This window comes from Anser brachyrhynchus (assembly GCF_964034855.1).
Source record: "Anser brachyrhynchus genome assembly, chromosome: 5".
Classification (NCBI taxonomy): Eukaryota; Metazoa; Chordata; class Aves; order Anseriformes; family Anatidae; genus Anser; species Anser brachyrhynchus.
In genome coordinates this window covers 48,294,708-48,320,661 of record NC_137699.1, presented here as the reverse complement: position 1 = coordinate 48,320,661, position 25,954 = coordinate 48,294,708, and the positions used below count along the sequence as shown (strand labels likewise).

General features: G+C 50.1%; 1 protein-coding gene across 15 annotated transcripts in view; it reads left to right on the top strand.

Annotated features, from left to right (window-relative positions):
- Positions 1-25,954, top strand: part of FOXN3 (forkhead box N3) — a 200,564-nt gene that overhangs the window by 60,007 nt on the left and 114,603 nt on the right. For 7 of the 15 annotated variants that reach the window (XM_080593476.1, XM_080593472.1, XM_080593484.1 and 4 more), the window contains one exon: positions 9,631-10,187. In XM_080593476.1, coding sequence (XP_080449602.1) covers positions 9,645-10,187 — 543 coding nt within the window. In that variant the 5' untranslated portion in view covers positions 9,631-9,644. Of the gene's footprint in view, positions 1-7,136; positions 7,353-8,059; positions 8,573-9,378; positions 9,401-9,630; positions 10,188-25,954 lie in introns of those variants that run through there. The other 8 variants (XM_080593482.1, XM_080593471.1, XM_080593485.1 and 5 more) reach the window with 6 other exon arrangements.

Below are 25,954 nucleotides of genomic sequence, written 5' to 3'. Positions count from 1 at the left end.
CACCGCTCGTACCGGGGACGTTGAACCGTGGCCTGTCTCCTGTTTCATGCTAAACAGGATAACAGAAGTATTCTTAGAAATGCAATGTTTCTAAACATATCAGAGGCACGTCCAGCACCTAAAAACAAAGAAAAAAAAAAAAGAAAGTGTTTTTCAAGTTTTATTTTGGCATGAATCCTGAATGTTCGTAGGAGTATCAACAGGCTCTGGAGATGGCTTGCTGTTGTGCTCTTATTTTGTTAGACCTGGCCTTCCTTTTGAGGTCAGACTTTAGTTTCTGAAGATTATAATTTAAAGCTATTTGTAGCGCTTCGTGATCACCTGTAACTACTAACGAAAAAGATCGGGCAGCAGAGAAATAAACACGTATCTGCTGCAGCTGCGGCCGCTCTTGTGAGGGCAGTGAGAGGAGAGGCCCGGGCGCCATAGTGAGGTGCCCGCTCGGCGGCGTGAGGCTGTACAGGCCGAAGCCGGCAGCACAGCAGGCTCCGCATCCCGGTGTTTAAAGTTTACTTTGCTGTTTGTCTTAAGTGGGGTCAGTGTTGTAGTGAATAATTTATAGGCAGCATGAATGAGCTCATTAGTCACCTTTTCAGAGCTTAAATGAGTTTTGCGGTTGTCATTACACAGGCCTTCTGTTCAGCGGCACAGCGAGATGGCAGCTTGGCGGTTGGCCGCGCGGTCGCAGGACGGCCCGTCTCCTGTCACGGCCGGGCTGGCTTTTGTGCTCTGCCGAAACCCCCCTTCTGCTGCCCAGTGCTGGCCCTGTAGCCTTCAGGGCCTTCTTCGGTGACAGCCTCTGCTTTTGGGGGTTATACGTTACATTTGGTTTGACACTGTTCTGTTTTCCTGTTGTATTTCTTTTTTCCTTTATGGAAAAAAGCACTGAAATTATTGGACCGATGATAAGAGGAATAAGTGAAACCCTACACATGCATACAAACAATAAAAATGACTTTTCTCCTCTAACATGCTTCAAAACTTGTTATGGCCATTGCATTCTTTGTCTCTGGTCCTCGAAATGCTTGTGGAAGTGCTGCGCTGCGCTGGGACTGCCTGAACCTTAGAAGTAACCATAACTATCCCCCTTTACAGGGCCGGGGATTTAAAGAAACAAAATCCCCAGCATTATTTGCGACTGCTTTGGCTATCCAGGCCCGTTTTATCCTCATGGTTGTGCAAAACCTGTGGAATGAGAAATTTGTCTGCAAAAATCTGCGAGGCGTCAGACGTGCCGTATCTAGTGGCTCACTACCTCTGCTAGCTGACATTACTTGTTGCCAAAAAGACCGGAGCAATGCTGAGGGACCCAGTATGTTAAGGACCCAGTGCTACGTCAGCCCACACCATAATGATCCCTTGTCACTGGGGAGCAGCCAAAAGCTGCTTGCAGGGAAGCCCACCTAACCGAACATCAGTGCTGCGGCCAGGGAGTGGTTCTCTTGCCATTGCTGGAAACAGAAATTTCTCGTGAGATGTGGGTGATTTAGGTTGTTTTTAGTTTTTTTGTTTGTTTGTTTTGTCTGTTTGCTTGTTAATTTTTTGTTTCTTTTTGTTTGTTTGTTTGATCATTTGTTTCTTTTTTCATTCCTTCCACTGCAATCTTTCATTGCTTTCTGTTCTGCTCCCTGATGTGTTTGGTGCACTGGTACGTAGCGTTGAAAACACATCAAGGATAGAGGTCTGCTTGATAATTTTATGTCACGTTGCTTGTTTACCCAACCTGCGTCCTCACAGCAGCGCTTGGCAGGCACAACTGTAGGTCATCCTTGCTTGTACTTCAGCACTGCATCACCTAATAGAGGCTATCTCCGTGTTGATGCAGTCTGGGAATCTGGACCTGCATCTCACAGGATTTCCTCTGGGAACGGTGTTCAAGAAATGTACAGGAAGAGTAGTGCTGAGTGGTGAGCAGAGGAAAGCACTCTGGAATATCCTGTTGTACAATGAGCTGGAAATCAAGCTGGGAATCAATGCAATCATGGCTAGGAAATCCACCCAGTGCAAGCAAGTGGTCAGAGGAGAGTAATCACCTCCTAGCTTACAACACCAGTGATAGCAAACTGAGTTTAATGTCAGTTCATGAGGTCCTCAATTTGTGAGTTGTGAACACAAACTTCACGATCAGTGAAGTCTTGATGGAACTTAATTTTGCATGTATAGGTACACAAATAAAGGACAAAATCCTGAAGTCTTTGATGAAATTAACAGCTTGTATTCAGAAAAAACTGAGGCAGGACTCAAGATGTCCAGAAATAATTCTGTCTCAGTTTCAGAAATTTTGTTGGCAATACAATTTAGAAACTTTATAAAAGAACTTAGTCCTCCATTATAGTTTCCCCCCCAGATTGTGATCTTTACTTCTATGCAATGTTGGCTGCTGCTTTTCTTCCACCTTGCTTTTAAGAATAAAAATTCAGTTGATTTCTGGTTTTGCTGATTACCTGTATGTTTGACTTCAGCTGCCACGTGGTAAATACTGATGTTGAGATAACTCCAGGCCAAATTTTGCTGCATTACACCTGTGCAGCAGATAGCAGAGTCTGTGCAATGAATCCCAGAAAACTGCTCTTTATTTTAGTTCTTTTTTTTTTTCAGCCTCTGCAAACACCACAACAATAGTAGAAGTACTGTCTTATATTGCAGTTAATTTACCAGCTATGTTAGATGTGATTTCAGAGCGCTATAGCCATTGCAGCTGACGACTCCAGTTAGTTATGTTTATCCCAGCAATATTTTGGTTCCCAATGGCTGGGCTACTAAAATAAGCCGCACTGGCAGGAGCTTGCCTTTACCAGTAAAAGCTAGGTTTACGCTTGGGATCCTTGTGTGTTGGTGTAATTACACTGGTAAAGCATCTCTCATATGGACCTGTTTTAATAAATGTGTGTAGGACAAACTAGCATGCGTGATATTCTCCTCCCACTGCACTCATGTACAGAAACACACTTGCTGGTAGCTTGTCAGCTGTATATAATTTTAGTGCTAAGCATACTCATTTTCTCAGAATCTGCAAGTGTTACTACAATAACGTCGTAAATGTGCATACATTATTTTATAAAGGAACTATTTCATAAAAGCTGTGCATTTTATAATAAAGTCAGTGTATTTCAGACTGTGAAGCAGAAATGCTGTAGATATTTTTGTTTCCTCTCACTTCTGACGAAGCTCCATTTCGGCGCGCCTTTTCTCACCGATTCACTTCTGTTTCTGTTGGATTTCTCCAGCTGGGGCAAATGAGAACTAGAGGGATAATTAAATGAAAGGTTGGGAAATGCCTTCTAAATCTGATTCCGCATGTCTCAAGTGAATAAGCAAAAGATAGATCTCCTCTCAGGAAGCTGGAGTAAGCTTGGTCTCCATTGTGTGTGCAGCTTGCATCCTTAGCTAGTGCTTGAAGTGGGAGAAGCCAGGGGACATGGGGCACGGAGGCAGGGTGCAGCTGCACTGGAGCAGGCAGGCAGTTAGCTCTCCTACCTCTGCGGGGGGCAGTGACTTCATGTGGGAATTCGGATACAGCTGTTTCTCTGCCCCAGAAGTGGGCATGGGTGCAAACAACAAAACCAGGTTGGTCTGCCACGGTCAAAAATAACAAAGTGTTGATACTGCGGGATCAGGATCTCTGTATGAGACTACTCATTGGTATGCCATCGGTGAGAGTTTCGAGTGTCTGCTCCTGGAACGAGGGGACCCAGTTACAGCTGGGGCAGACGGAGGCATTAACATGTATTTGAATGGCAGGCGGCGAACAACAAACGGCAATGCTGGGCAGTGCTGGTGGCGTGAAGGAAGGGTCCAAGGCTGCAGAACGGTAACTGGAGAAGGGCGCTGGTAATGGGAATTGTGAAAGAGGAAACAAGCAAACATATTGTATTCATGATTTAGTTTTTAATGGTGCCTGAAGGTGTTCAGCAGCTCCGTGCAAGATTAAATCCATTGCCTCAGAGATAACAGAAACTTGGAAGTGGCAAGACTGATAGGGGAAGCCAGCATGGAGGAAGAATGGGAACAAATGAGATGGTCAGCGGATGATGTTATGACTCTGAGAGGTCCCAGTACAAGAGGCTGATCGCAGCGGTCACAGGGAATACAGGGCAGCAGCCCTGTCTGCTTGTCTTTGCTAGGTACATGCGCATCAGGGGCCTTTCAGAATTGGGTGGTTTTTGGGCACAGCTCTACATCCAATTACAAATCCAAATGAACAATTAGCAAACTTGCAGCAGACTTCAGGTAAGAAACTTGACTGTGATGCAGGGAGAAGAAACACTGACAGGGATCCCAGTCAGTGAGGACGTTGCAGTTGGAGATCAGGTTAGGAACGGGGGCTTAAGGATGAGTGTAAGAAGTGCAGGTCTATTGAATGGTGAGACTGGTGGGGTCAGATGGCAGTAGATGGAAATATTTAGCGAGGTCATGGGGCATGGTTGGAATAGTAGCAAAGGAAGGTGTTCGCAGCTGAGATGGAGAATCGAGGCGGGTAGCTGAGCTTCGGAGGGTTGGTAAAGAGCCTGTGACCCTTGCTGTGCTCATTTTGCAACGTTTGCTTGTAGGGGGTTATCAGGGATTCCAATCTAGAGGAGGATAAGAGATGAAGGAGTGCAGGGAGATGGGTGGAAATCCTCATTAAATAAGATACTGAAACATCTGCGGTTGGTATTCTGAAATCTGAGTGGAAAGATTAGGCTGTTGTATATTAGCCCACAGGGCTAAAGTGCAGCTCTGCACTGTTGGTACTTCTCGTCAGCCTTTAGTGCTGCATATGCTTTGGTCTTGATGTACAAATAGTTTTCATCTTTCAGTGTTGCCAATCTTTTGCGAAACGAGTTCGTGTTATTCCTGGCTCACAAATGGAGGCATCAACACCCAAGTAAATTTGGTGGCTTGCCTAAGACTGGTGAGTTACTCGATGGCCGTGTATTGGATGTGCTGATGCTGCTAGTTTCTAAGCCAACTGTATGGCTTGGAGAGAGCGGCAGGCCCTCTTAAGTTAGTTAACCATCTCATTAACGAGTCAGGAGAAGCTGGGGGACGCCCTCATCCCAAGAGGCAAGGTATCAGAGTTGTCTCACTGGAGGAGCCAGCCAGCGGCTCCTTGCTGCTGAGCTCAGGGTGAGGAGGAGGCAGCAGGAGGCACCCACGCCGCTGCCTCCCGCAGGGTGCCTCAGCCCGTAGCCCCGTGCCAGCCCTCCGGCCGGGGCTGCAGGATCCGTCCCCCTGCTCCCCGAGGCCTCTCGGTCCCCAGCGGCGGACCCCTGCGCTGGCTTTTCTGTGTGCTCGTCAAATGCCTCATGTCGGTGCTTCGCTGTAATCCGTACTGTGTGCGCTGGGGAAGTTCCTCCCTGCCATGGGGAGGGGGTAAAACCGACCTTGTTCTCCCAGTACTAACGGGGAATCTTTCCCCTAATTCTGAGCAGACCTGTGCTGTGTACCTGAATAGGATACACACGGAGTAAGGCACTACTCAAGGTGCAATATTGTCTATATACCACCCTGTGTCTCGCCAGGCTTCCCCCTTCTCACTTCAGGAATACTTCTCATTAGCTGGATTCTCCAAATCCGAAGACACTTGACTTTTACAAGTGAAGATAAATGTGATAAATCTCCTCGGTGTCTGGCAAAGAGACGTGTTGATTCACAAAGAGAAACGTCTGAAGCATTTGGAGTAAACTTAGGTGGGTGGAGTTATGACTTGCTAATTTAGTTTGGGTCTGGAACAAAATGGCCATGAGATAAGAACTGTGTAAACTAATGGTCTGCTGACTGGTTTAGCGCTGGAAGCAGCACGGTCACAGGGCACGGCTACCAGCGGCAACAGCGCAGTCCTGCTGCCTGACAGGTACTGTCTTCGCCCTGAAATCCTGCTGGCGTGTCTTTTTGAAAAATGCAAGAATGTGAAATAGCAGTTCACTGGGTAGGGGAGGGAAAGCTATCGGCAAAAGGAGGTCTTAGCGAGTTATGACAGGAATTTCTTGTTTGAGAGAATAAGCGAAACACTTCTCAGCCCTGCACTTTGAGAACTAAGTCGTCGCTACTCTCCTGCCTAAAAATGAGAATTTGGCAGATGTTGTAGAGATTAAAAAAGGTAACCGATGCCTCAGAAAATGGCTAAATACAGGCACAGAAACGTGGTACAATACAGTGGTGATCCTGCTTAAGCAGGATAATATTGACTCTGTGGGCCAGGAGAGAATTCCTGCAAGGTCTTGAGACAGCTGTCCTAACTTTTCTAAATAAAATTGCTAAAATACTTTTCTTCTTGGCTTAGGGATAATTTCTGTGTCCAGGGCTCTACCAACATTCCTGTATTTCTAACACATATTATGTTGCTTATAGATTCCTGCAGCAGACCTTTTCTATACTGAAGGCAAACTAATTTTGGAAGTACGCTAAAAGTGCAAGCCTTGCTTCCTCAGAGTAGAAAATCCTGGGCTGAGCCACAGAACAATTTCTTGTACTTGTTTCGAAGGCAGACAGCTGTACCTTCATTCTGTGCTGTGGATCACAGAAGCTACCCAAGATCAAACACTTTGCACATAGGAGGGGATCCCATTTAACCGGAGCTGCCTAGACCGGGCAACTTCTCTCTGGTGTTTAAATCAAGTTAGCTCACTCCAATTAATCTAACTCAACTGATGGTGAGGGTTTTCTTATTTTTTTAATTAAGTCAACACCAGCTATGTCAAGATATGTTAACGGGGGAGAAAAGGCACCGTTCTTCCTAACTGAAGTCAGGCCTGATTTCAAAGGACGTCTCCTTAGGCTAAGGGCTGACCGTTGGGTCGTTTTATCTGGGAAGCCGCCGCGGCTTCCCCCGCACGGTCCCGCAGCGGAGGCGCCACGCCGGGTGTCACAGCGGCGGGCGGCCCCTGCGGTGCGCGGCGGCGCGGGGAGGCGGCACGGCCCGCGGGCCCTGCGGGGGATCGCCCCCCTGCCGCCGGGGGTGCCGAGTGCCCGAGCCCGGCCCCGAGGAGCGCCGCCGCCCTCCCAGCCCCCCCCCCCCCGCCGGCGGCCCTCCTCCCTGCCTCCCTCCCTCCCTTCCGCGGCTCTCCCGCCCGGGCTGGCCCAGCCCACGTTTTCCCTCTCTCCCCTCCCTCCCCTGGTCATGTGTCGCCTTTTTTTGTTTGCGGTGGAAACAATTTCTCGCTCTCCGGCTCGCACCCAGGCGGACCCGCTGCGGGGCGGCCCCGCGGCCCGGGCCCCGATGCTGCCGGCGGCGCCCCCTGCGCCGGGACCCCCGCGGCACCCCCGGGGCTCGGGCTGAGGCGGCGGGCGGCGGGCGGCGGGGGGGGGCAGCGCGGGGCCGGGGCCGCTGCCAGCCGCCGAGGGGCCGCGCCGAGGCCGCCCCCCGCCAGGTGAGTCCCAGCCCCCGCCGCCAGCGGGGGTCGCGCGCGGCACCGGCGGGGCTGAGAGGGGACGGAGGGCACCGGGGGGGTCCGGCCCGGCCGTGCCCGGCCGCAACTTGGCCGGGAGTTGCCGCGGGGGGTGCGGGGCCGGCGGAGGAGGGGGGGGGTGAGGCCGGAGCCCGGCCGGGAGCGGCGCCGCGGGCCCGGCCGCTGACATCTGGGCGGCAGCGGCGGGGTGCGCGCCGCCGGCCGCCCCCGCCCGCCCCGGGCACCGCCGGTCTCCTGGCAACCGCGCCGATTGGCAGCGCCGCTGGCCAATGGGCGCGCGGCCCCCTCCGCCGCCCCGGCCGCGCGGCGAGTACGGAGGGAGCGGGGCGGGGGGGCCGGTGCCGCCCCCCCCCCCCCCCCCCCCCCGGGCTGTGCCGGCCCGGCCCGGCCGCGCTGCGGGAGCCCCGCGCCCCCCTGCCCGCTCCGCGCCCGGAGCCCGGCCGCGGGTCACCGGCCCCGTGTGGCCGCCGCGCCTTTGTCTGGCGGCGGGCAGCGGCCGAACCCCTCCCCGTGGCCGTGCCCCCCTCCCACGCCCCCCCCCTCCTCCCCCGGGCCGGCAGCACCGCGCCGAGCCCCGGCAGCGCCGCGGGGCGAGGGCCCGGCGGGGCGGGCTGCGGAGCGCCCGGTGCCCGGGGAGCAGCAGCGTGTCGCCATGGCAACAGCGCCATGAAGGGAGCGCCGGCAGCCGCCCGGCTCCGGGACGCAACTTGCCGCGGGAGGCGAACTTGGGCCGGCGGCAGCGCCCCGCGCCCGGCTCCTGCCCGGGGAGCCTGGCCCCGTGCTGCCCGCGGCCCGCCCCGTGCCTTTTCCCCTTCCGCGCGCCCGTTCGCCCGAGCCCGCAGGCGCTCGGGCACCTCGGTGACCGTGAGCGCTGCCGGGCTTCCTGCGTGGCGGCCCCGCGCGCCGTGACTCTGAGCAGCGGCCGCAGCTGGCGGGCGTGCGCGGAGCCGTCCCTTTGCGTTGCTGCCCCTCCGCAGCACCTAAAATAACCCCGGCCGCTCTCCGCCAGCATGGCTGGCCTGCCTTTTTTCCTCTGTGCGCTTCATCCCCTGGTCTCTTGGCCCGTCGCTTGCGGTGCCGAGCGCCCGCGTGACGTGTAAATGTGTCTCCGGCGGCCCCCCAGCGCAGGGAACCTCCGCTCTCGCTCTCGGCGTTTGTGCAGGAGGCTGCCTGTTCTTCAAGTACGCTGCTAACCCTTACCGATTCTATTTTGCTTCTGCTCGCCCCTCCAGACCGAAACGCTGGCAGTTTTACTGTACGGGAAAGCCAAGGGAGTCTGTCTCTGCTTTTGCAGAGCTGTTTCACTCCTGCCTGCTTCTGCTGAGTGCTCACACAGCTTCCTTCACCCACCATCCACAGCTTCCTTCACCCGCCATCCGAATCACCCAGGGCCCCCCGAGCCCCCCGGCTCGCCCCTATCCCCGGGGGCCTGCTGAGCGCTCCCCTCTCCCCGTCCCGCCTCTCCCAGGCCGCGGCTGAGGATCGCAGCGTGCCTCCCTCCCGACTCTATTTTCTGCCATGTTTGAGAGACAGCTCAGCTTGTGTTAGAGCTGTCTCTGTTTACATACATTTTTAAAGTGCTCTATTCCTCTGGCGCTTGTTTCCCCGTGTCTTGGCCCCGCTCCCAAAACTACTGTGCGTTGCTTGCCTCCTTCCCTGCTCTCGCCCGTTCTGTTTTGGGAGCTCTGCTGTAATTTTGGAGTTCTGTTGCAATGGTGACTGTAGTTGGGTCGGATGCTCGGCTGCCTGAGCCTTCAGCCAGAGCGCCTTTACTCACAATGCTGTTGTATTGTCCTCAAAAGTGAAACAGCTGAACTTAATCTGAAGCAACTGCCGTAAGCCCCCCCCTTCTTTTTCTTTTTTTTTCTTTTTTTTAAGTTTACATGCCTATTAAAGTGATATGTTCAGAGTACTCGATGATTTGATACACGTATTCATCATTAGAGGAATGTGCCTTTAGGATTTTCTGTGTGGGGCGTCAAGTACACGCAGGACTGAGGCATATCAAGGTTATCATCTTACTCCGTTCACTGAAATTTCTTTCCTTTTCCTGACTTTAGATTATTTTACTCAACGTTTGGGGATGCCAGTTTATGTGAGTCTGTCATTTTTAATACAGATCGCAAAAGGCCAAGTGACTGGTTGGGGAAAAGCTGTCAACATGTTATGCAGTATCTTCGTATGAGCTAACTTTTTTCTCTGTTTCTTTTTTCCCCTTGCGTTGGATTCGCTCTCCCAGGAGTCTCTGCCTAAATGGGTCCAGTCATGCCACCCAGTAAGAAGCCAGAGGGCTCAGGAATTAGCGTGCCCAGCGGACTGAGCCAACGTTACCAAGATAGCGATTTATCAAAGGCACTTCACGATGACGAGGACCTAGATTTCTCTTTGCCTGCCATCAGATTAGATAAAGGGGCCATGGAAGATGAAGAACTAACTAATTTGAACTGGTTACACGAGAGCAAGAACTTACTGAAAAGCTTTGGGGACTCGGTCTTAAGAAGCGTTAGCCCCGTTCAGGACATCGGTGACGACACGCCTCCGTCTCCTGCCCACTCTGACATGCCCTACGATGCCAAGCAGAACCCCAACTGCAAACCTCCTTACTCCTTTAGCTGCCTCATATTTATGGCCATCGAGGACTCGCCAACCAAAAGACTGCCTGTAAAGGATATATACAACTGGATCTTAGAACACTTTCCATATTTTGCAAACGCGCCCACTGGATGGAAAAATTCTGTGAGACATAATCTATCCTTGAATAAGTGTTTTAAGAAAGTGGACAAAGACAGAAGTCAGGTAAGTTCGGAACTGTGGAAACCTGTCTGGCTCTGATAAAATTCACCTGCTAGTCCTAAAATAAATTCGTAATAGTAAAATGGAGAATACGCAATGCTGTCCCTGGTAACGTAGTTCATTAAATTCAGAGAGCCAACATTTCTTTAGCATGGCTCATTCTGATTTTATTAAATTCATTGTCTAGACATCTGTAAGAAAGTACTCGGTGTGTGTGTTTTTTCTTTTCCCCCCAGCTGGTGTCTTCATGCATAGTGGTTAAATATTGTTTTTAGTTACCATGCTGTGGTAATGGTTTCCAGCTATACTAGATGAATGTAATCATGTTATAAATAGGCCGCTTGCTGTTCTTGGCTTATACAAATGTATAGTGAAAGGGTATGCCTTATGTAAGAGTCCATCTCTTTTTTTACTGCTCTGTGTTGTAATCAGAAAAAAAACTTTCTTTTTTTTAATTTTTTTTTTAACCAAGCAGAAGTAGTTCTGAATTTTGGTGATGAAGCTTTAGTCTGTTTCAGGCAGGTTTTAGAGAAACTCTTCAAACAGAGGAGATAGGTCTGGCATCGCAGGTGAAAGTTACCAAAAATTCGGTTGTTCTCTCTCTGGACGTTTGCAGCTTCTGGGAACAGTGCAGTGGCAGAAGTCTGGGGAACAGATTTTTTGCTTTCGGGTCTCTGTAGTTGCTGTCTGGTTTCACTGCTGGATCCTCAACTGCATCTGCAGGAAGAGGCTGTGTGTGAGGGAATGGGGAAACGAGCCGAGCGGCGGAGGCAGTGCTTTGCATAACCTTCTATTGCATAAATCTGACTGGGAGCAGATACCGTTTTCGGAAGGGGACGGCCTCCAGAAGCAGTGGTCTGGGTGAACCTTTGGCCAAGTACGAGTATTCCGATAAAAACCCCAGCGTGCAGATTAATTTCACAGTCCTTCTCACAGGTTGGCGGAATAAATAGCAGGTAGAATCACACTGCTGACAGTCTGTCTCTGCAGCTGGCTGAAGATCAGAAAGTGGAGGCTTTCTGCTGGCAGAAATAATAGATGCACTCTGCTTTTGTATTTCGGTTAAGTGAATGCTGTGATTGTCTCGTCACTGGCTACCCTGAAGCTAGACTTCTGTTGGTGGTGCTGTTCTCCCTATTTTGGGTGCGATTTAACTTTAAATGCCGTGGAATAGAAGCTTTCTTCTTCTAGAGGAAGAATCTTACATTACCCTAAGCTAACAGCTTTCCATTTTAGGTTAATTAACTTTCTTTTCTCAGCAGTTTTGCCGTTTTAAATGATTGACTTTATTTATTTTTAATGTCGTTCCCTGAAATCCACTGTCCACATATTGGAGTTGACACACTGTACGTTGGTAATTTTACAAATCAGTTGCTGTGAACGATTGTGTATGAGATTAAAAAACTTGTGCCTGGACTGGATCTTGTTTCATGCAAACCAGTCTTAAATTCTTGTTTGGAAGTGAGACTGTGATAACAAGTGCCACACCAGGCTTTTATGACCCTGCCCCAGACCATAAGAAGCCTTAACACAATACTCTTAAAAAAAGAAAAAAATTGTAACTGGCAAGGCGTATGCTTAGCATTGCCGTTTGTTCTATCCCTCTTCCTCTGTTTACAAGTTGTCTATTTAGATTACAGCTTCCTTCCTATGAGGAACTTGTCTTCATGTATATCTGTCAAATATCCGGCAGCCTTCCGAGATCATATGAACAATACCACGAAGCGCTTCTCCACGGGGAAGTGGAGGAGCACAATGCATGACTAGTCACCTACGTCGCGAATCCACAATTAGATCCATGGTTACCTAGCGCGACGATAAGGTGTGGTGGGAGTCCTTGCCTATAGCAGTGACAAGGTGGGGTTTGTGCTTCCCTGGAAAAGCCCAGGTTATGAGAGGGATTTTCTTCCATCTTTTCCTGCTCCTGAGCCCTTAATAACTACCCGGTCACCCTGCTGGTTGGCAGCATTAATGTAATTGAGATGAAAATCTGAAAGTTAAAAAGCACAGACTCGGGCCGTTTAAGTGCCCTGCTGCTTTTATCTCGTGTCCTGGCCGAGGGACGGCCGGCAGAGACCCGGGCGCAGAGCTGGCGCTCGGTCAGGATTGCTGAATCAGGTGCCTGACAGCTAATTGTGGACTTGGAAAGCAGTAAACCTCAACTGCTGGCGTTGAAATATGTTCATGTGCGTGCCTGCACCCTGAGGTTTGATTCGAGTGCCTTACAGCAAGCATCTCCCTGTTCATCTCTCATCAGCAAGCATCTCTCTTCTGTTCAGAAGGTGGCTTGTAAATCTGAGCGGGGTCCCTGGGACCTGGGGGGAAGGGGTGACCCCGTTACAAGGAACCATTTCATGCTGCTTCTCCCAGTTTGCAGCCAGGTTCTGCAGACTGCAGGCTCGGAGTCTGCCTGTCCTTCTGCTTTTATGTGAGGGTAAAGAGCATTTAGCACACGGCTTGCTCTGAAACGCCAACAAGCGAGGCTCTGAAACGTGCGGGATGGGGGGAAGGAGTTAATCGGTGCTGGGAATTGCAGGCATTTGCTAGTTGATGTGCGCTGACACATTGTGAAAAGCTAGAAGCTTTTCCTCTCATAGTTGTGCTTTCCAGTGTTTGTTTGCGTAGCCTTTCAGTAATCGTTTTTCTAAAAAAAGTTCTGCTGAACACTTAATTCTTTCTCGAATTCCCTCCGCCTGGTAGTTTTCTCAGTCTTGGGCTCCCCTGATTTGTATTCATGGGGCTAAATATGTATTTAATACATGCAGCTTTTCCTGCGTGCGTTTCCTGGCCTGAGATCCCTGTCACGGAAAGAAGGGCTCGCAGGCCGCGTCGCTCCGCCTGCCTCTTCTGGTGCTCTTGGGCCCGATGCTGGGAAGGGACGTCCCCCCAGGCCTGTGGACGTCCCCCCAGGCCTGTGGACGTCCCCCCAGGCCTGTGGACGTCCCCCCAGGCCTGTGGACGTCCCCCAGGTTTATGGGGGCACCACCACCATCCCCTTCGGCTGCGGAGCTGTGGGGCTCACCCGGCAGGGCGGCTGTGCGCGGGGCTCGGCCACGAGGCCGACCTCGGGGTGCAGACGGGCAGAAGGGCCGGAGAGGGGAAAACGCTGAGCCCTCGCCTGTGCACACCTCTCTGCCTTGAGCTCAGCGGTCTAATAACAGTTGGCCAGGGTGTGAAGTGTCACGCGATGGGGAGCAGAAGCGGGGTTCCCCGCCTTTGTTTGTCCTGCCGGACTTGTGAGCCCAGCCATTCAGAGTAATCCCTTTGTGAGCGCAGGGATCTGAATGTCCTCTAGCGTACGTCCCATTTAGTACAGCCCGCTAGCCCATGACTTCCCTGACTTCCCTACCATCTGGTCCTTGGCTATGGAGAGGAATTTTTCTTGTATATGTGTCTCCACAGCAACGAGTGTGCAGTTGATATGGAAAGTAAGCAGTTGCCCTAGCAACAGAGTTACTGATGTGGCAGCTCCTCTGCTCGCAGGGAAAGGGCTCAGCTAGTTCAGACGCATTATGTAGGTTTGCTGTAATTATAGCTGCGCCCACTAGTGCTGCTGGAGCTAAGGGTCTGCTGAAAAATGTTGTTAAAGCCCCATTTTTATTTTTTTTCCCCCCTTGAAGGTTTGTGTTACCCGCGTAGGGATTCCCGCTTTGAACAAAGGCGGGTGAGGGTGTGTTTTCAGGGCATGCGATCCGTCTGTGCCTTCTGTGAACGCAAACTTTCTCAATCGTTACTGTGAAAGGAGGGGAAGGGACAGCGCTGGCTTCTCTGCGATCTGTTTTGTCACAGCAGCACCCAGTTGCAGAAGCTGAGGCTCTCGCCCCGTGCTCTTTGCACCCCTCCTTGCAGCGGGCTCCTCTTTGTGAGCGCCCTGTGCTGTCCGAGGCAGGGAAACACGCATGTGCCCCCGGCCGCGTGCACGCCGAAGAAATTCAAGACTCTTAAAGGTTTGTTTGGCACTCGTGCTGAGGGACGTCTCAATAAAAATGTAATGAGGGTAAGGGATATGTTTATGGGGACGGGAGAAGAAAATTCTCCTCGCTTGATGTAGGAGTTATTCTTAGAAGTCCGTGGACCATAACTGGGTCATGGAGATCCAGCCAGGCTCCTCCTCCGTCTGGAGCGGGCTCTGAGGTCTGAGGGCTCCTGAGTGGTTGTAGGGCTCCGAGGGAGCCGGCCTCTAAGTTGTCCCCGGCTCACGCACACCTTTCCTACACGCCGCATCACACCGTGGCTGGGTGTGCGCTGAGAGCCGCGGGGGACTTCCCAGTAAGGAGCCCCTCCTGCGAGCATCTCTCCTCCGAGGTGGTAACTGCCGGGCTTTTGACAGCTAAAGTCCTGCAGAGAGAAAAGAGCCAGCTGGAGCAAGAGGTGAATGAGCCTGGTTGTTCTTTATTGAGATCTCTTAATCCAGTCTGCATATACACAACGGTGATGGTCTCCTCCCTCTTCTAACCTTATTCAGGAAGATCTCCTGTGAGAGCTGTGTGGCACGCTGGGGATAGAAATGATCTCCTCCAGTTCTGATATTGTCACCTGCACTGACCCAAATAGCACAGATGTCAGAATTTCACTAGGTTTGTAACATCTGGTGGAGCTAAAGTGTTAAAGAAAACCCGCAGACTCACGTCAAGGACTTCAGATGATGTTGGCTCCATTAGTAAAATAATGTCCTAAATAAACTGATCCAGCTGTTAATTTCCCAAATTGTTAAAAGGAAATGTGTTTTTCTAAGTCTTGTTGAACTTGAAGTCCATTTTCTTTTACCTCGGTCTGTCGTATTAAAAAGCTGTCTAGTTCTCAGAAATTTTCTCCTCAAATCGTTTTTTGAAGAAATGAGGGTCATTTCCTTCCAGAGAAGTCATAGCGGTCTCTAGAACCTTCCCCTAATACGGGATTTCCAGATATCACACAATTCGTGGAGAGCTTTCTTGAACCCTTTCAGTTTTGGTTTTGAAGTGCAAAACCAAGAAATCGCACAGAACATGTAAATAATACATTTCCTAAGCTCTGCATGGAAATAATATTCTTCCATTTGACTGGCTTCCAGCTGGTTGACTTTACACCGTAGCTCACTCTTTGCGGTAGTGACTGGGTGCATGAACCGGTTTGGAGCTGTGCAGTGCATCATCGGTTCTCCTCCCAATGATCGTGAAGAGCTGGCAGTACCGGAGAGTCCTCTGAACCTGGATCTCGGGTGGTTGCCGTACCTTGCTCGCGGGGAAGAGCTCTGTGATGGATGGCTAACCACGTCGGCAGGCTCTGACCTCCCAGAGCAGACTGGTTGCTTGGGCTAAATAAACTGGAGTAACTGGCCGCGTGTGTGCTCCTCACCCTTTGCTGACACGACAAGAAGCATGGTAAGCAGCGCTGCCATTTCTCGCTGCGGTCGCTCCTCCCTTGCTGGTGGCTGTTTGCTCCAGCACCTTGCTGACACACGCACTTTGCGTTCCAGTGGCAAACCGTGGATCTGCTCTTAGATCTTCCCCCCTCTTTTTTAATTCTTGAGTTGCTTTTCAGCCTGATTCCCCGGCTCAGGCCACAGCACAGTCCAGCTGACAGCCCACAGGTGACAGGACGGATGGGGAATGCCCTCGGTTGGGTTGCCCGAGGGGCAGTGCCAGAGGGGAGAGACCTGCTGGAGGCTGGAGCACCAGACGCTTCCCCCAGGTACAGCTGGGATGAAAGGAGAGAAGTTCAAATACAGCTGGAGGCTTTCTTCTGCTGAAGAAGTTGGCTTTCGGTTTTCTCCAGGAGCAGGGCTGTTGTCTTTGTTGCTCAAGCGGCCTGTGCTTAGCAGCTTTTTGGGGTGCTTTATGGCTGGTTAACCTGGTCAAAGCCTGGGCTGCCAGCACCAGGCACGGCCCCTCCGCGGCCTGGCCACCTTCCCTCTGGTGGGGGATTAAATGGCCCCGGGGCTGCCTTGCAAGCCCCTCTCCAGCTCTTACCAGCACGTGTCACTGCACGGCGAGCTGGCTGAAAACTTTATTTTCAGTTGGGTTATTTTTCAGTGGGCTAATTCAGTTGGGTTCATTTTTAGCTCCCTGCTTAGCTCATGGCCGTCGGGGTCGGGCGGGTGCCAGCGGCAGCACGGGTCTTGGGCTGAAAATGGTCCTAAGAAAACTGCAGTGCGGAGCGTGGGCACACACGCATGGATGTTTTCTCACCTTTGTAAGGTTTGTTCGTTTCTTTTGCCCAAAGGCCTTAATACGAGCAGCAGAGGTGGCTCCGAGGGGAGCTGTGCTGGGGATGCTCTGAAGAGCAGTTAGGGACGGGGACGGCTGAGGAGAGGCACGTTACGTGTCGCTAACGAAGGCTGCTCCGTGGGGAGTTAGAGGAGACCTGCGGATCTGGGGGGTTTGCTCGTCCTGCCCAGCATTCGCTGCTTTTGTCTCGCGCTTCAGTTCTTCACCAACACATCAAAGCATCCGTTTTAATTACAAAACGCGTGTCCTTTAGACTTCCTCCTTCCTTTCCTTGAGGGGAAGCGAAGCCTTTTACGTTGGCTGAAACCGAGCAGCGAGTCGTGCTGCGCGCCGTCGCTTCCTGGGCAAGGACCTCTTGACAGAGCGCTCAGAGGCCCGGCCGTAACCGAGCGGCAGTCGCAGAGACCCTTCTGGCAGCCGGGAGTAGCCTCTGAGCTGCCGAAGGACCTGCCTCCCCTCGCCGCGGTGCCACGCAGATGCTGCGCGCCGCTCGCTGACCCGGGCGGCCGGGATCGCAGCAAAGCGCTGCGGCAGCTCCGCGTTCCTCCGCACGTTACTCAGACGTCTGGCCCGCCGGGGTCTGCGGAGCGGCCTCTGGCTGCTCGTACCTGCGCCTCCTGGATCGTTTTCTGCTGTCTTACTGCTGCGTCTTCATGATAAATGTAGTTAAACAAATGGGCCAGGGTAACACAGGCTAAAATCCTTACGAACAAGAAGCCCAGCGGGACTCTGTTTTTAAATTTTTTGGTGTTTGTGTGTTGATGGGTGGTGGCTTAGTGTTCAGCAGTAAGTGACTTGTGTCATTTAGAGACTGGGCAGAGCACTGCTAGATAAGGGTGTCATGCAAACACCGCCTGTAGCTCTAACAAAGCAACGCGTTACGATGCAGCTAGACTTGTGGACACAGATTTCCTTCAAGAAAAAGCCATATAGCTACCTCTGGTGAGGTATTGCTCAGTAAGCACTTAGGGAAAGGCTGCGCTGCACGCTTGTTTGAGTTTTTTAAGCTCATGAAGATTTCCCTCCCTGTAAAAGTATTTGCTCTTATTTGATTCATCATATGGTGTTCTGAAGCAGCGTTAAGTCTTCTGTTTTCTATGTAAAGAAGATAGTGAAGAAAGTTTGCTTTAATGAAGCATGAATAGATCTTGCTTGTTTGTTGGCACTTGTAGCTTAAGTCAGTTTGTTACAAAGAAGAAATTTGCTGAGAACTATGAGACTTTGCATTCTTCACCAGTGGCAACTGGTTTGTCATGATTCAGCCCTTCAGTTTTAGTTCTCAAGTAAAAAACAATGGCTAATTTTGCCTTGCTAACACCTGTCACTCGATTTAATTCCCAGTAAGTTTCAGCCCCTTGCCCAGCTGTTCCCTGCTTCCTCTGGTGCCTCACAGCTAGCCAAAAATGGGCTGGATACCTGCTCAGTTTCAGGGACTGGAAATTATTACAGGTAGAAGAGGAGGTGCCAGAATCGATCGCCTGTCAGTGCTTAATTGACAAGCAGCAGAAAATCCCAGGCAGTCTGTCCAGGCGCACTTAGGAGTCCCTGTCCTTGAAGCTTGCATTATGAAGTCTTTGAAGGTTAAATAGATCCTGTGCGTCTGCTTGAATGTAACAGTTTATGCCTTAATTTTTCTGATTTAACTTCTGTGTATTTTCTCTGCACTGGAAGAATTCGGGCATGGAGGGAATAGCGTGCGTCTTAAATCGCGGAGAGGAAGGCTGTGCTGCCCTAGGAGTGCAGCAGTGCTCTTGCTGCTGGAGAGGGGCCTGCGACCTGCTGCTGGGACGCTCTGACTCCAGCAGTCTGCCTGGCCTCGGGGCTGAGGGCAAGGAGCACCTTCCTCGGCTGTGCCGCTGTGAGCGAGAGGCTCCCGAGGTATTTTCCCTTGGAGCAAAACCAGTGTCCATGCTCCTCGCTGCAGTATCTGGACATCTAGTAAAGGTTATTGCAATGGCAATAGAAATGCGGCTATCTTTTTTGGAGAATAAGCATTTTGTAAGAGTCTGGACGCGGACAGGATCTATATATAGTCACTGGCAGCTCAGCTTGCTTCCCCAAGCCCTAAATTTCCTGTGGCTGAAGTGGTCTCAGGCTCATCGGTGACGGAGGTCACGTAAGGTGCAGACCGGCAGGGAGGAAGAAGCGGGGTGACTACTTCAGCATTAGGGTTTTTATTCCTCCTGAATTTTTGATAGGTCACTTATTGGCCCCTTTTGCCCTGCAATATTACTTGTTTTCCTTCTGTTCTCACACCAGGCTGGACTCGTGACTTCAGAGGAGCTGCTTTGGATTTACTCTTGGGTACAGCAGGATTGGGACTGGGGGCTGTGTGGAAAGTAGCAGTTGTAGCCATAAATGATGTCTGTGGCTCTTACTCAGTTATCCATAGGTCATTTTGGAGACGGTACATTTTAATTTGTTAGTTATGTTCTTCAAATTCCATGCTGGGTGTTATGGAAACTTTGCCCTGGGAACTGCTGTAGGAATTTGTGAGAGGACTCATTCCAAGGATCTTAAATGCGAGTGGGTTTTTCCTTCCTACAGTAGAAAAGAGCCCAAATTGCTGTCCTCGACCAGTGACTTATGATACCAAAACTCTATCTCCAGCACGCCGAATTGCTGTGCTTCATTGCAGCAGAGAACAGCAGCAATTTGCCACTAGCTGAGTACTACCAGGATGCTGAAACACCAGTGTAACTTGCAGAAAGACGCCTGTTGGTAGGTGGAGGAGTGAATGGGCGTCTGGACGGGGAAGTCTGAATAGCGGGGAGAAGTGTCTGTGGCAGCGCACAGAGCAGGAACTTGTTTATGGGACCTTGCATAAGAGAAGCGGGCTGAATGCTACCAGTAGAATTCACGCTCATTCAAGCTATCAGCAGAAAATTAGGCTCTGCTCCAGAGCTGTATTTATGAGATCCCAACGCTGCCTAATGTGGGAGGGTGCTCACTGGGATGAGGCAGCTATTGTAAATGGTCTTCTGATTTTACAGTGGGCAGAAAATGCCTACAGTGTGACACGCAGGGGATGAGGGGTTAGTGCAAGACTGGGGTTAGGTACTGACACACCTTATCTCAAGCTTTCATTTCCGTATTTCCTACTCTTTTCCTCACCCTTTTATTTGAAGGGTGGAGAGTGGGAACACACGTCTCCGAAGGTTACGTGGTTCCGTTTAAATTCGGAAAAAAAAAAAAAATTTGAAATGCTTTTAGGTTAGGAGGAAGGGGATGAACATCACGGTTACGGGCAACAGAGAATGTAATAGAAGTAGCAGTTTTGCCATTAGGTCTGTTCTTAAATTGTTGGGTAGAGCTAAATATTTCACGTGGTTCATCTTTGGAATAAAGTCCTTGCCATGCAGAAAAACTGTTGGCAAAGATTCTCTTCAGTACCCCTGTCCTGTACTGCCTGTCCGTGTGCAGCCTCCTCCGGCCTTGCTGCACGAGAGGAACGCTGCACGTCCGGGGATCCTACTGCTCCTGATCCTACTGACCACGTGCAGCACTTTGGAGAGGGATGTTGGAGGGATGTAAGAATCAGATGCTGCTGGCTGAGCCGCAGCTGCACCAAGGCTTTCAGAGAAAATAGTAGGGAGCTCCTGGGTCAAGAGGCATTTGGTCCTGCAGGGCTCACCTTCATAGACTATAGTCACATATGAACGTAAGGGAAGGTGGTGACAGGAGCCCGACATGGTTCCACCCTTCCTGAGGTACTTCAGCAGAGGAGGACTGTAAATGATTCACTGGTTTCCCGCATAGCCAGGGCATGCCCCGGGAGCTGCAGGTTTGGGGCACTTTGTTGGGCAGGAGGGAAGTTCGGGGGTCGCTACGGGGCTGAGCTGGTTGGGCGCCCGACAAATGCTGACAATTCTAGCATTGAGCTTCTTTGCTTTGAAGTAGTCAAACGAACCTGTCCAAAATGTTCTTCTTGTTTTGGCAGCTGATATAATGTGTTTATTGTTACCTAATTACCTTGCTGCACTAATTAATTCGGCTCTTCTCTCTCCTACCCCCATCTCTAAAGATCAGTGTTTTCCCTCAGTGCTAAATATGCAAACCTCGCTGTTGTAAAAGGGTAGGTGTTTTTTTTTGTTTTGTTTTCCAATTATATATCAAGTTCTAATGCTTTTTAGACGTTTGGATGCATGGCAGAGAAAGAGGAAAGAAGCTGTCATAAAGAGACAAATTGCACTGAAGACTCAGCACAGTGCTAGCTCCCAGCTATTGAGACAAATGGGATTTTATTGTTCAGGCTGTACTTCCTCTTCTGCTTAAATTAATTTATTTTTGTATCTCTCTATCCCTTTGTGAGCATGTGTGTGCGTATGTATATAAACACTACATAGCCACTTTGGTTTTTAGATCATCAAAACGCTTTTAAGGTAAAATGGGAGCAAAAAGCAGCATGGATTTGGATTGTCACATAGAGCTTCCTACCTCCTTGTATTTCTGCATTAGGAACCAATATGCTGCTTGTAGTGGCATGGCTGGGCAAAATTTCCTTAGGACAGAAGTGTTCTCTTGCCACAAATGGTTACCAGTTAGTCTGAACAGATCACTAAATCACGATACTAACCTGAACTGTCTCTCTCATTTGTTTGTGGTTGTGGTTTTTTTTGCTTTTTTTTTTCTTCTTTTTTCTTTTTCCCCAAACAAACCGGCCCTTAAAATTTAGTAAAAAGCCTCCAGTTCTGTTAGTTGTTCTGCCGGGTCTTGCTAAAACACCTGTAAGACTTGGGTGCCTTTTTAGGCAGCGCTGCTTTTGTTTGGAGGGATAAAGTTCCTTGTTCTTGGCTTAACAAGTCTGCTTTGATGTGTCATTTGCTGTTGGCTTTCAGAGCTGAGCAGTTTTGAATTTGGAAAACCAGAAATGTAATTATGACCGTTTCCACGAAGAGACAAGCTTCTCTGTCACTCCTCTTGTTTGAGATGAAATACAAAATTTTCATTTAGAAAGCTTTGATTTTAATTGGTAGTATTGAAATCGAAGGAAAGATTTTGCTTTCTCATCCTGTTTTTCTGCTGACTTGGGGAAAAAATAGGAAAATGTGGCCCCCTTCCCCCAGCTAAAATATTTGCATTATTTTAGTTTCAAAGTAAACATGCTTGTGATCTGCCCACTTTTGCTAATTAACATCTGCTCCTTCACCACCACTCGAGTCCCTCTCACCCTTCAGTGTCGAGTATGCCAAAAATCTGTTTGGCTGGGCTTGAGCTGACGGGACCGGCGGCCGCGGCTTCGTTGCGGTGGACTTACCCATGTGTGCGTCACGTCAACCTCGACTTATTTCCCCCACAATTTATAAAGCAGGGGTCACCGTCTTGATTTTGGATTTGCACTCTGAATCTCTAATTCAGGCATGCATTAAAAAGGGAAAGAGCCTGCTTCATCAGGCAGCTCTGTTTTTTCCTGTTTTGACAGTCGATTCCTGTTGTTTGGCATCAGTTTAAACAATAGGATGGTGCCGCAGCTTGTTTGAGTGGCTTTTCAATTCAAGCCATGTGTAACTTGAGCTCTGTTAATGGGGTGGGATTCCTTCTCACCCTTCATACAGATAGACACTTCTTTTTGTAAAGGAAGGGATTTCTGTAATTATCTAAATGAGTGTCGGGTGGCTTTTCAGTTAGGTGAAGTAGTGCTGGTGTCCAGGTGGGGGTGTGTGTAAAGGTGTGGATGCATACGATGGGTTTGGGGGGGATTATTTAGGCAGAGATTTAGGCCCTGACATTTATGAAATTGGCTTAAAAATCGTGATGTTATTTAAAGTAATGGGGGGTGTCTTATTTTAGAACCTCTTAGATCCCTTTCCAGGCTCTTTACAGACATGAAGACAGCTGGAAACATTTTGGTTTCTTTCAGTTTGTTTTCATGATTTTGCACCATCTCATGACTTTTCTAATAAAAACACCTAAAATCCCAGTATGGTAAAATGCCATGAATTAGCAGCATTAAAGCCAGATTCTGGAGGTTACGATAAAGCTGTAATATGTCGAGCTTCTTTCAAACTTTTGTTGGTGGTATGTTTGGCATTTCCCTGGAGACCCTTTTGCAGAGAAAACACCGCAATTGGAGAAATCCTCTGCTATGCAGCATTGGCGGGAGCTGCGGGTAGATTTTCACACCGCCCCCATGCTGGAGGGCCAGCCATTGCTTTTTCAGCAGGGCTTGGGGTGCCACGCAGATCTGAAATGTGAGATGGGTGCTCTCAGAAGTTTTTAGTTGTCCTTTGGATCAATGCAGTTAATTTTTAGGTGCCCCTTCCTTTTTGCTCAGCCTTTGCATAGGGCCTTCAGCGATTTGGACCTCGTTCTCTAGCTGGATGTCTTTCTCTGCAAGGGAGTGTGTGTGTTATTTTTGGTTGCATTTCACATTTAGGTATTCGTTTCCTAATGATAGTTTTGTTTCTTTTTCTCTTAGCTGTCTCTAACTTGCATGATGTAGCAGGGGAGCCGTTCGCGTACGTCTGGCCGAGGACAGCATGGCCGGGTGGAGGGCTTTAATTCATCGTCGCGCTGTGCTGAGAGTGCATTTGCATTTTAGAAAAGAAAAAAAGTTGCAAGCTTTTTTGAACCAAGATTTTCATTTGTAAAACGTCTGCTATTTTTGGTGCGTCAAACATGAAGGCTTCCTGTGTGAAACCGATAGAGAAAAAGATCACAGGGGACCTGGAGCAGTGACTCAGGTCACAGCGGGCCGGTTTGCGTGACACCTGTGTCATCAAAATAGCCTCACTTCGGCATCCTTAAATGAGATTTTCTTTTCCTTTAGAGGGTAGATTTGTTCAAAGGTACATTTCATCTTGAATAATTTGGAGGAAAACAATTTTCTGTCCTTCTGAGAATATCATAAATCTTCTCCGCCTTGCTACTTCTGAACTCTTCGCAGCATTAACATCTGATGGTGGATGAATTGTCAATTTTCATTACTGGAGTCCGCTCAGAAAGTGTTTCTCCCTGTTTCCTTCCACTTCAGGCACGTTGAGTCAGATAAATTCATACAGTGATGTTTAATCACTGAGCACTAATCACCCTTGTGCAATATTGATCAGCAGCCTTTTTGTATACTATGATTAGAATGAGTGATAGCTCGCTAGTAAATACCACGGGGCGGGAGGGGTGGAGGCGGTGGGTTAGCCCTGTCTCGCAGTTGATGCTGCTTTTCTAATTTCCAGAGGTTTCTAGGCTCCATCGGTTTCTCTCTTTCCCCTCCCCTGCCTCAGGCTCTACTTTTCTTCTTGTTCTGGTGTTCAAGCCCTCCCTTCCTGCAGATGGGCTCCTGTCCCATCGGCAGCTGCACCAGTCCCTCTGCTGGGGCTGCGGGCACTCCTTTGGCTGCCCGCGGATCCTCTTCCCAAGGAAGGTGTCCTTCTCCTCCTCCTTGGCACACTCGAAGCACGCGCGGGCTTCCCACGCGGTCCTGTTTCATGGGTGGCTGTGTGTGAGCATCGCGCTTTAAAACGACTGCTTGCGAGTTGTGTTAAAAAAAGACCGGGGAAAACCCAAGTAGGCAGGGCAGTGGTGCGTGGGTTGAAAGCTTTTTCCCCCTTCCTCCCACTCTTTCCTTACAGGGTAAAAGACCCAGTCTGCGCGTGAACTTGCTATTCTGAATAACCTCTCTTCTGCACACAGCAACTGATGCTCACATCCTGTTTTCTACCATCTTAGCCAAAAGAGCGCCCTGAAAAGTGACGTTTCTATTTCTGTTGGGTTTTGTTTCACACAGCTCGCAGGCTGGCTCGCTGCTGCTGCCTGTGTTGCATGTCTTCCGATTCTCTTTTGTGAATTAGAGGAAACCTGCTTTTCCTTTACTTTTTGTGTGACATAGCAAAACCACTGTGGGATTTGAAATAAAATGAAGTGGACTCTAAATGGAGGAAGAACATATATTGAGTCAGGATCCTTAATTATTTGGACTTTGATGAATGTTGTGCTAATGCAGAACTAGTCTGCCCGGGAAATACCGTGAATAAGCCTGCGAGCCCTGCTCTTGCCAAGCTGTAGGTTTTGATCAAGGACTTGCCACCTTCCTTGGAAAAAATCTGGATTTAAATATTCATCTTCTTGCTTTAAATCCACACACACCGGCGAGTCTGTCTTATTTGTCTAATGTAATCACTTTGCCATGTTTAATAAACTATCTGCACACTTTTCAAATCTGTTTTACTGGTGGAGGTGCTCAGGGAAGCTGAAATGCAGTATTAATTATCCACTCTGAAACACGCTTGATTGAGTGGCTCATGCTGCAAAGTCCCTCATGCCAAGCGTTGCTGCATCTGCTGCTTTTTGCGTTTTTCCATTTGCAACCCATGTAGCCCTGCTCATAAAAATACAGGCACCTGAAAACCCTAGGCAACTGAAACCTAAATGATATCTGTCTTCTTGCAGTTCTCATTAATCTCACTGTCAACAAAACTTTGAAGACTAAGCCTCTCTTGTCTCCTCTTGGTGTTTTTACAAGCCTGGTGCTGGTGAGCTGGGGATGGAGGGCGAGAGAGTGCCGCTGCGCAGGCCCCGTGAGGAGGTGTGGAGCAGCCCCAGGACCCAGGAGGGAGCCATCCTTGCTGCCAGGGAGCGTGCCTGCAGGGCAGGGTGGGTTCCCACCTCCTGGATGGACGCAGAAGGTTCCCAGTAGTGGCCTGGCTGCTCCTTGAGGTTGAGCGGTCCTGCTGAGGGCACGGCGCCCGGTTTCTGCGGACGCCCCCCCTCCAGCTGGCGATGCCCGCCGCTGTGGCGACCCTGCCCTGCTCCCACCCTCACTAGCTCATGGATGAGGTGCTTCTCCAGAGCCTCGTGGCTGGTGGTTGGGAGGAGCAAGGGTTTGTATGGGCTGTCAACAAGCTCCTCGGTCGCAGTGAAATCCCCAAACTTCAGCGGGTGGCGCAGTGTGGGCTTACGGCACGTCCACTGCTGACGCTCCTAAAGCCAGGCCCTGCCCCCGTGAGTTGGTGCTGATCTGTGCTAGGCAAGTGAGGTGAAGGCTTCTGGGGCAGCTGAAAAGCGGCCCTGTTTTGGAGGACGTTTGCAGTGCCGGGGGGAGTGCTTTGTTTTGCTTTCTGGGGTTCATCATCCAGCCATGAGAAAGAGGAGAGAAAAAGATAAATGGCGGCAAAAAATCAGTGTCTTTGGACTTGGCGTAGCAGTGGGACAAAGGAAAGATCAGGGTATGTGTGTGAGCAGCAGAAACAACGTGCATGTTGATGCATGCACCACAACAGAGCGGGCTCTGTCAGCGGAGAAGGGCCCGGGGTCAGTGTGTGCCCACTGCAGGTGCCCGGGATGAGCAGGGCGCAGGGAGAAGCACAGCTGCGGTCCTTTACAGAGCACGGGGACACTTCAAAACACCACATCTAGGCAGCCTCTCAAAACATTTGTCAAAGTGCCTGGTTTTTCCCCTCAATTCATCGCGCGAAGCAGTATTAAGTACTAAGCAAGGAAAAACCCTACATTAAACAAACAGTTATATGGGAAAATGGTGACAATCCATTAGCTTTTGTCAGGTCTTCCTTATTTCTATTTTTATTTGTCACTCCTAATGGATTTAGTTCAACCTACTCCCTCCCACCC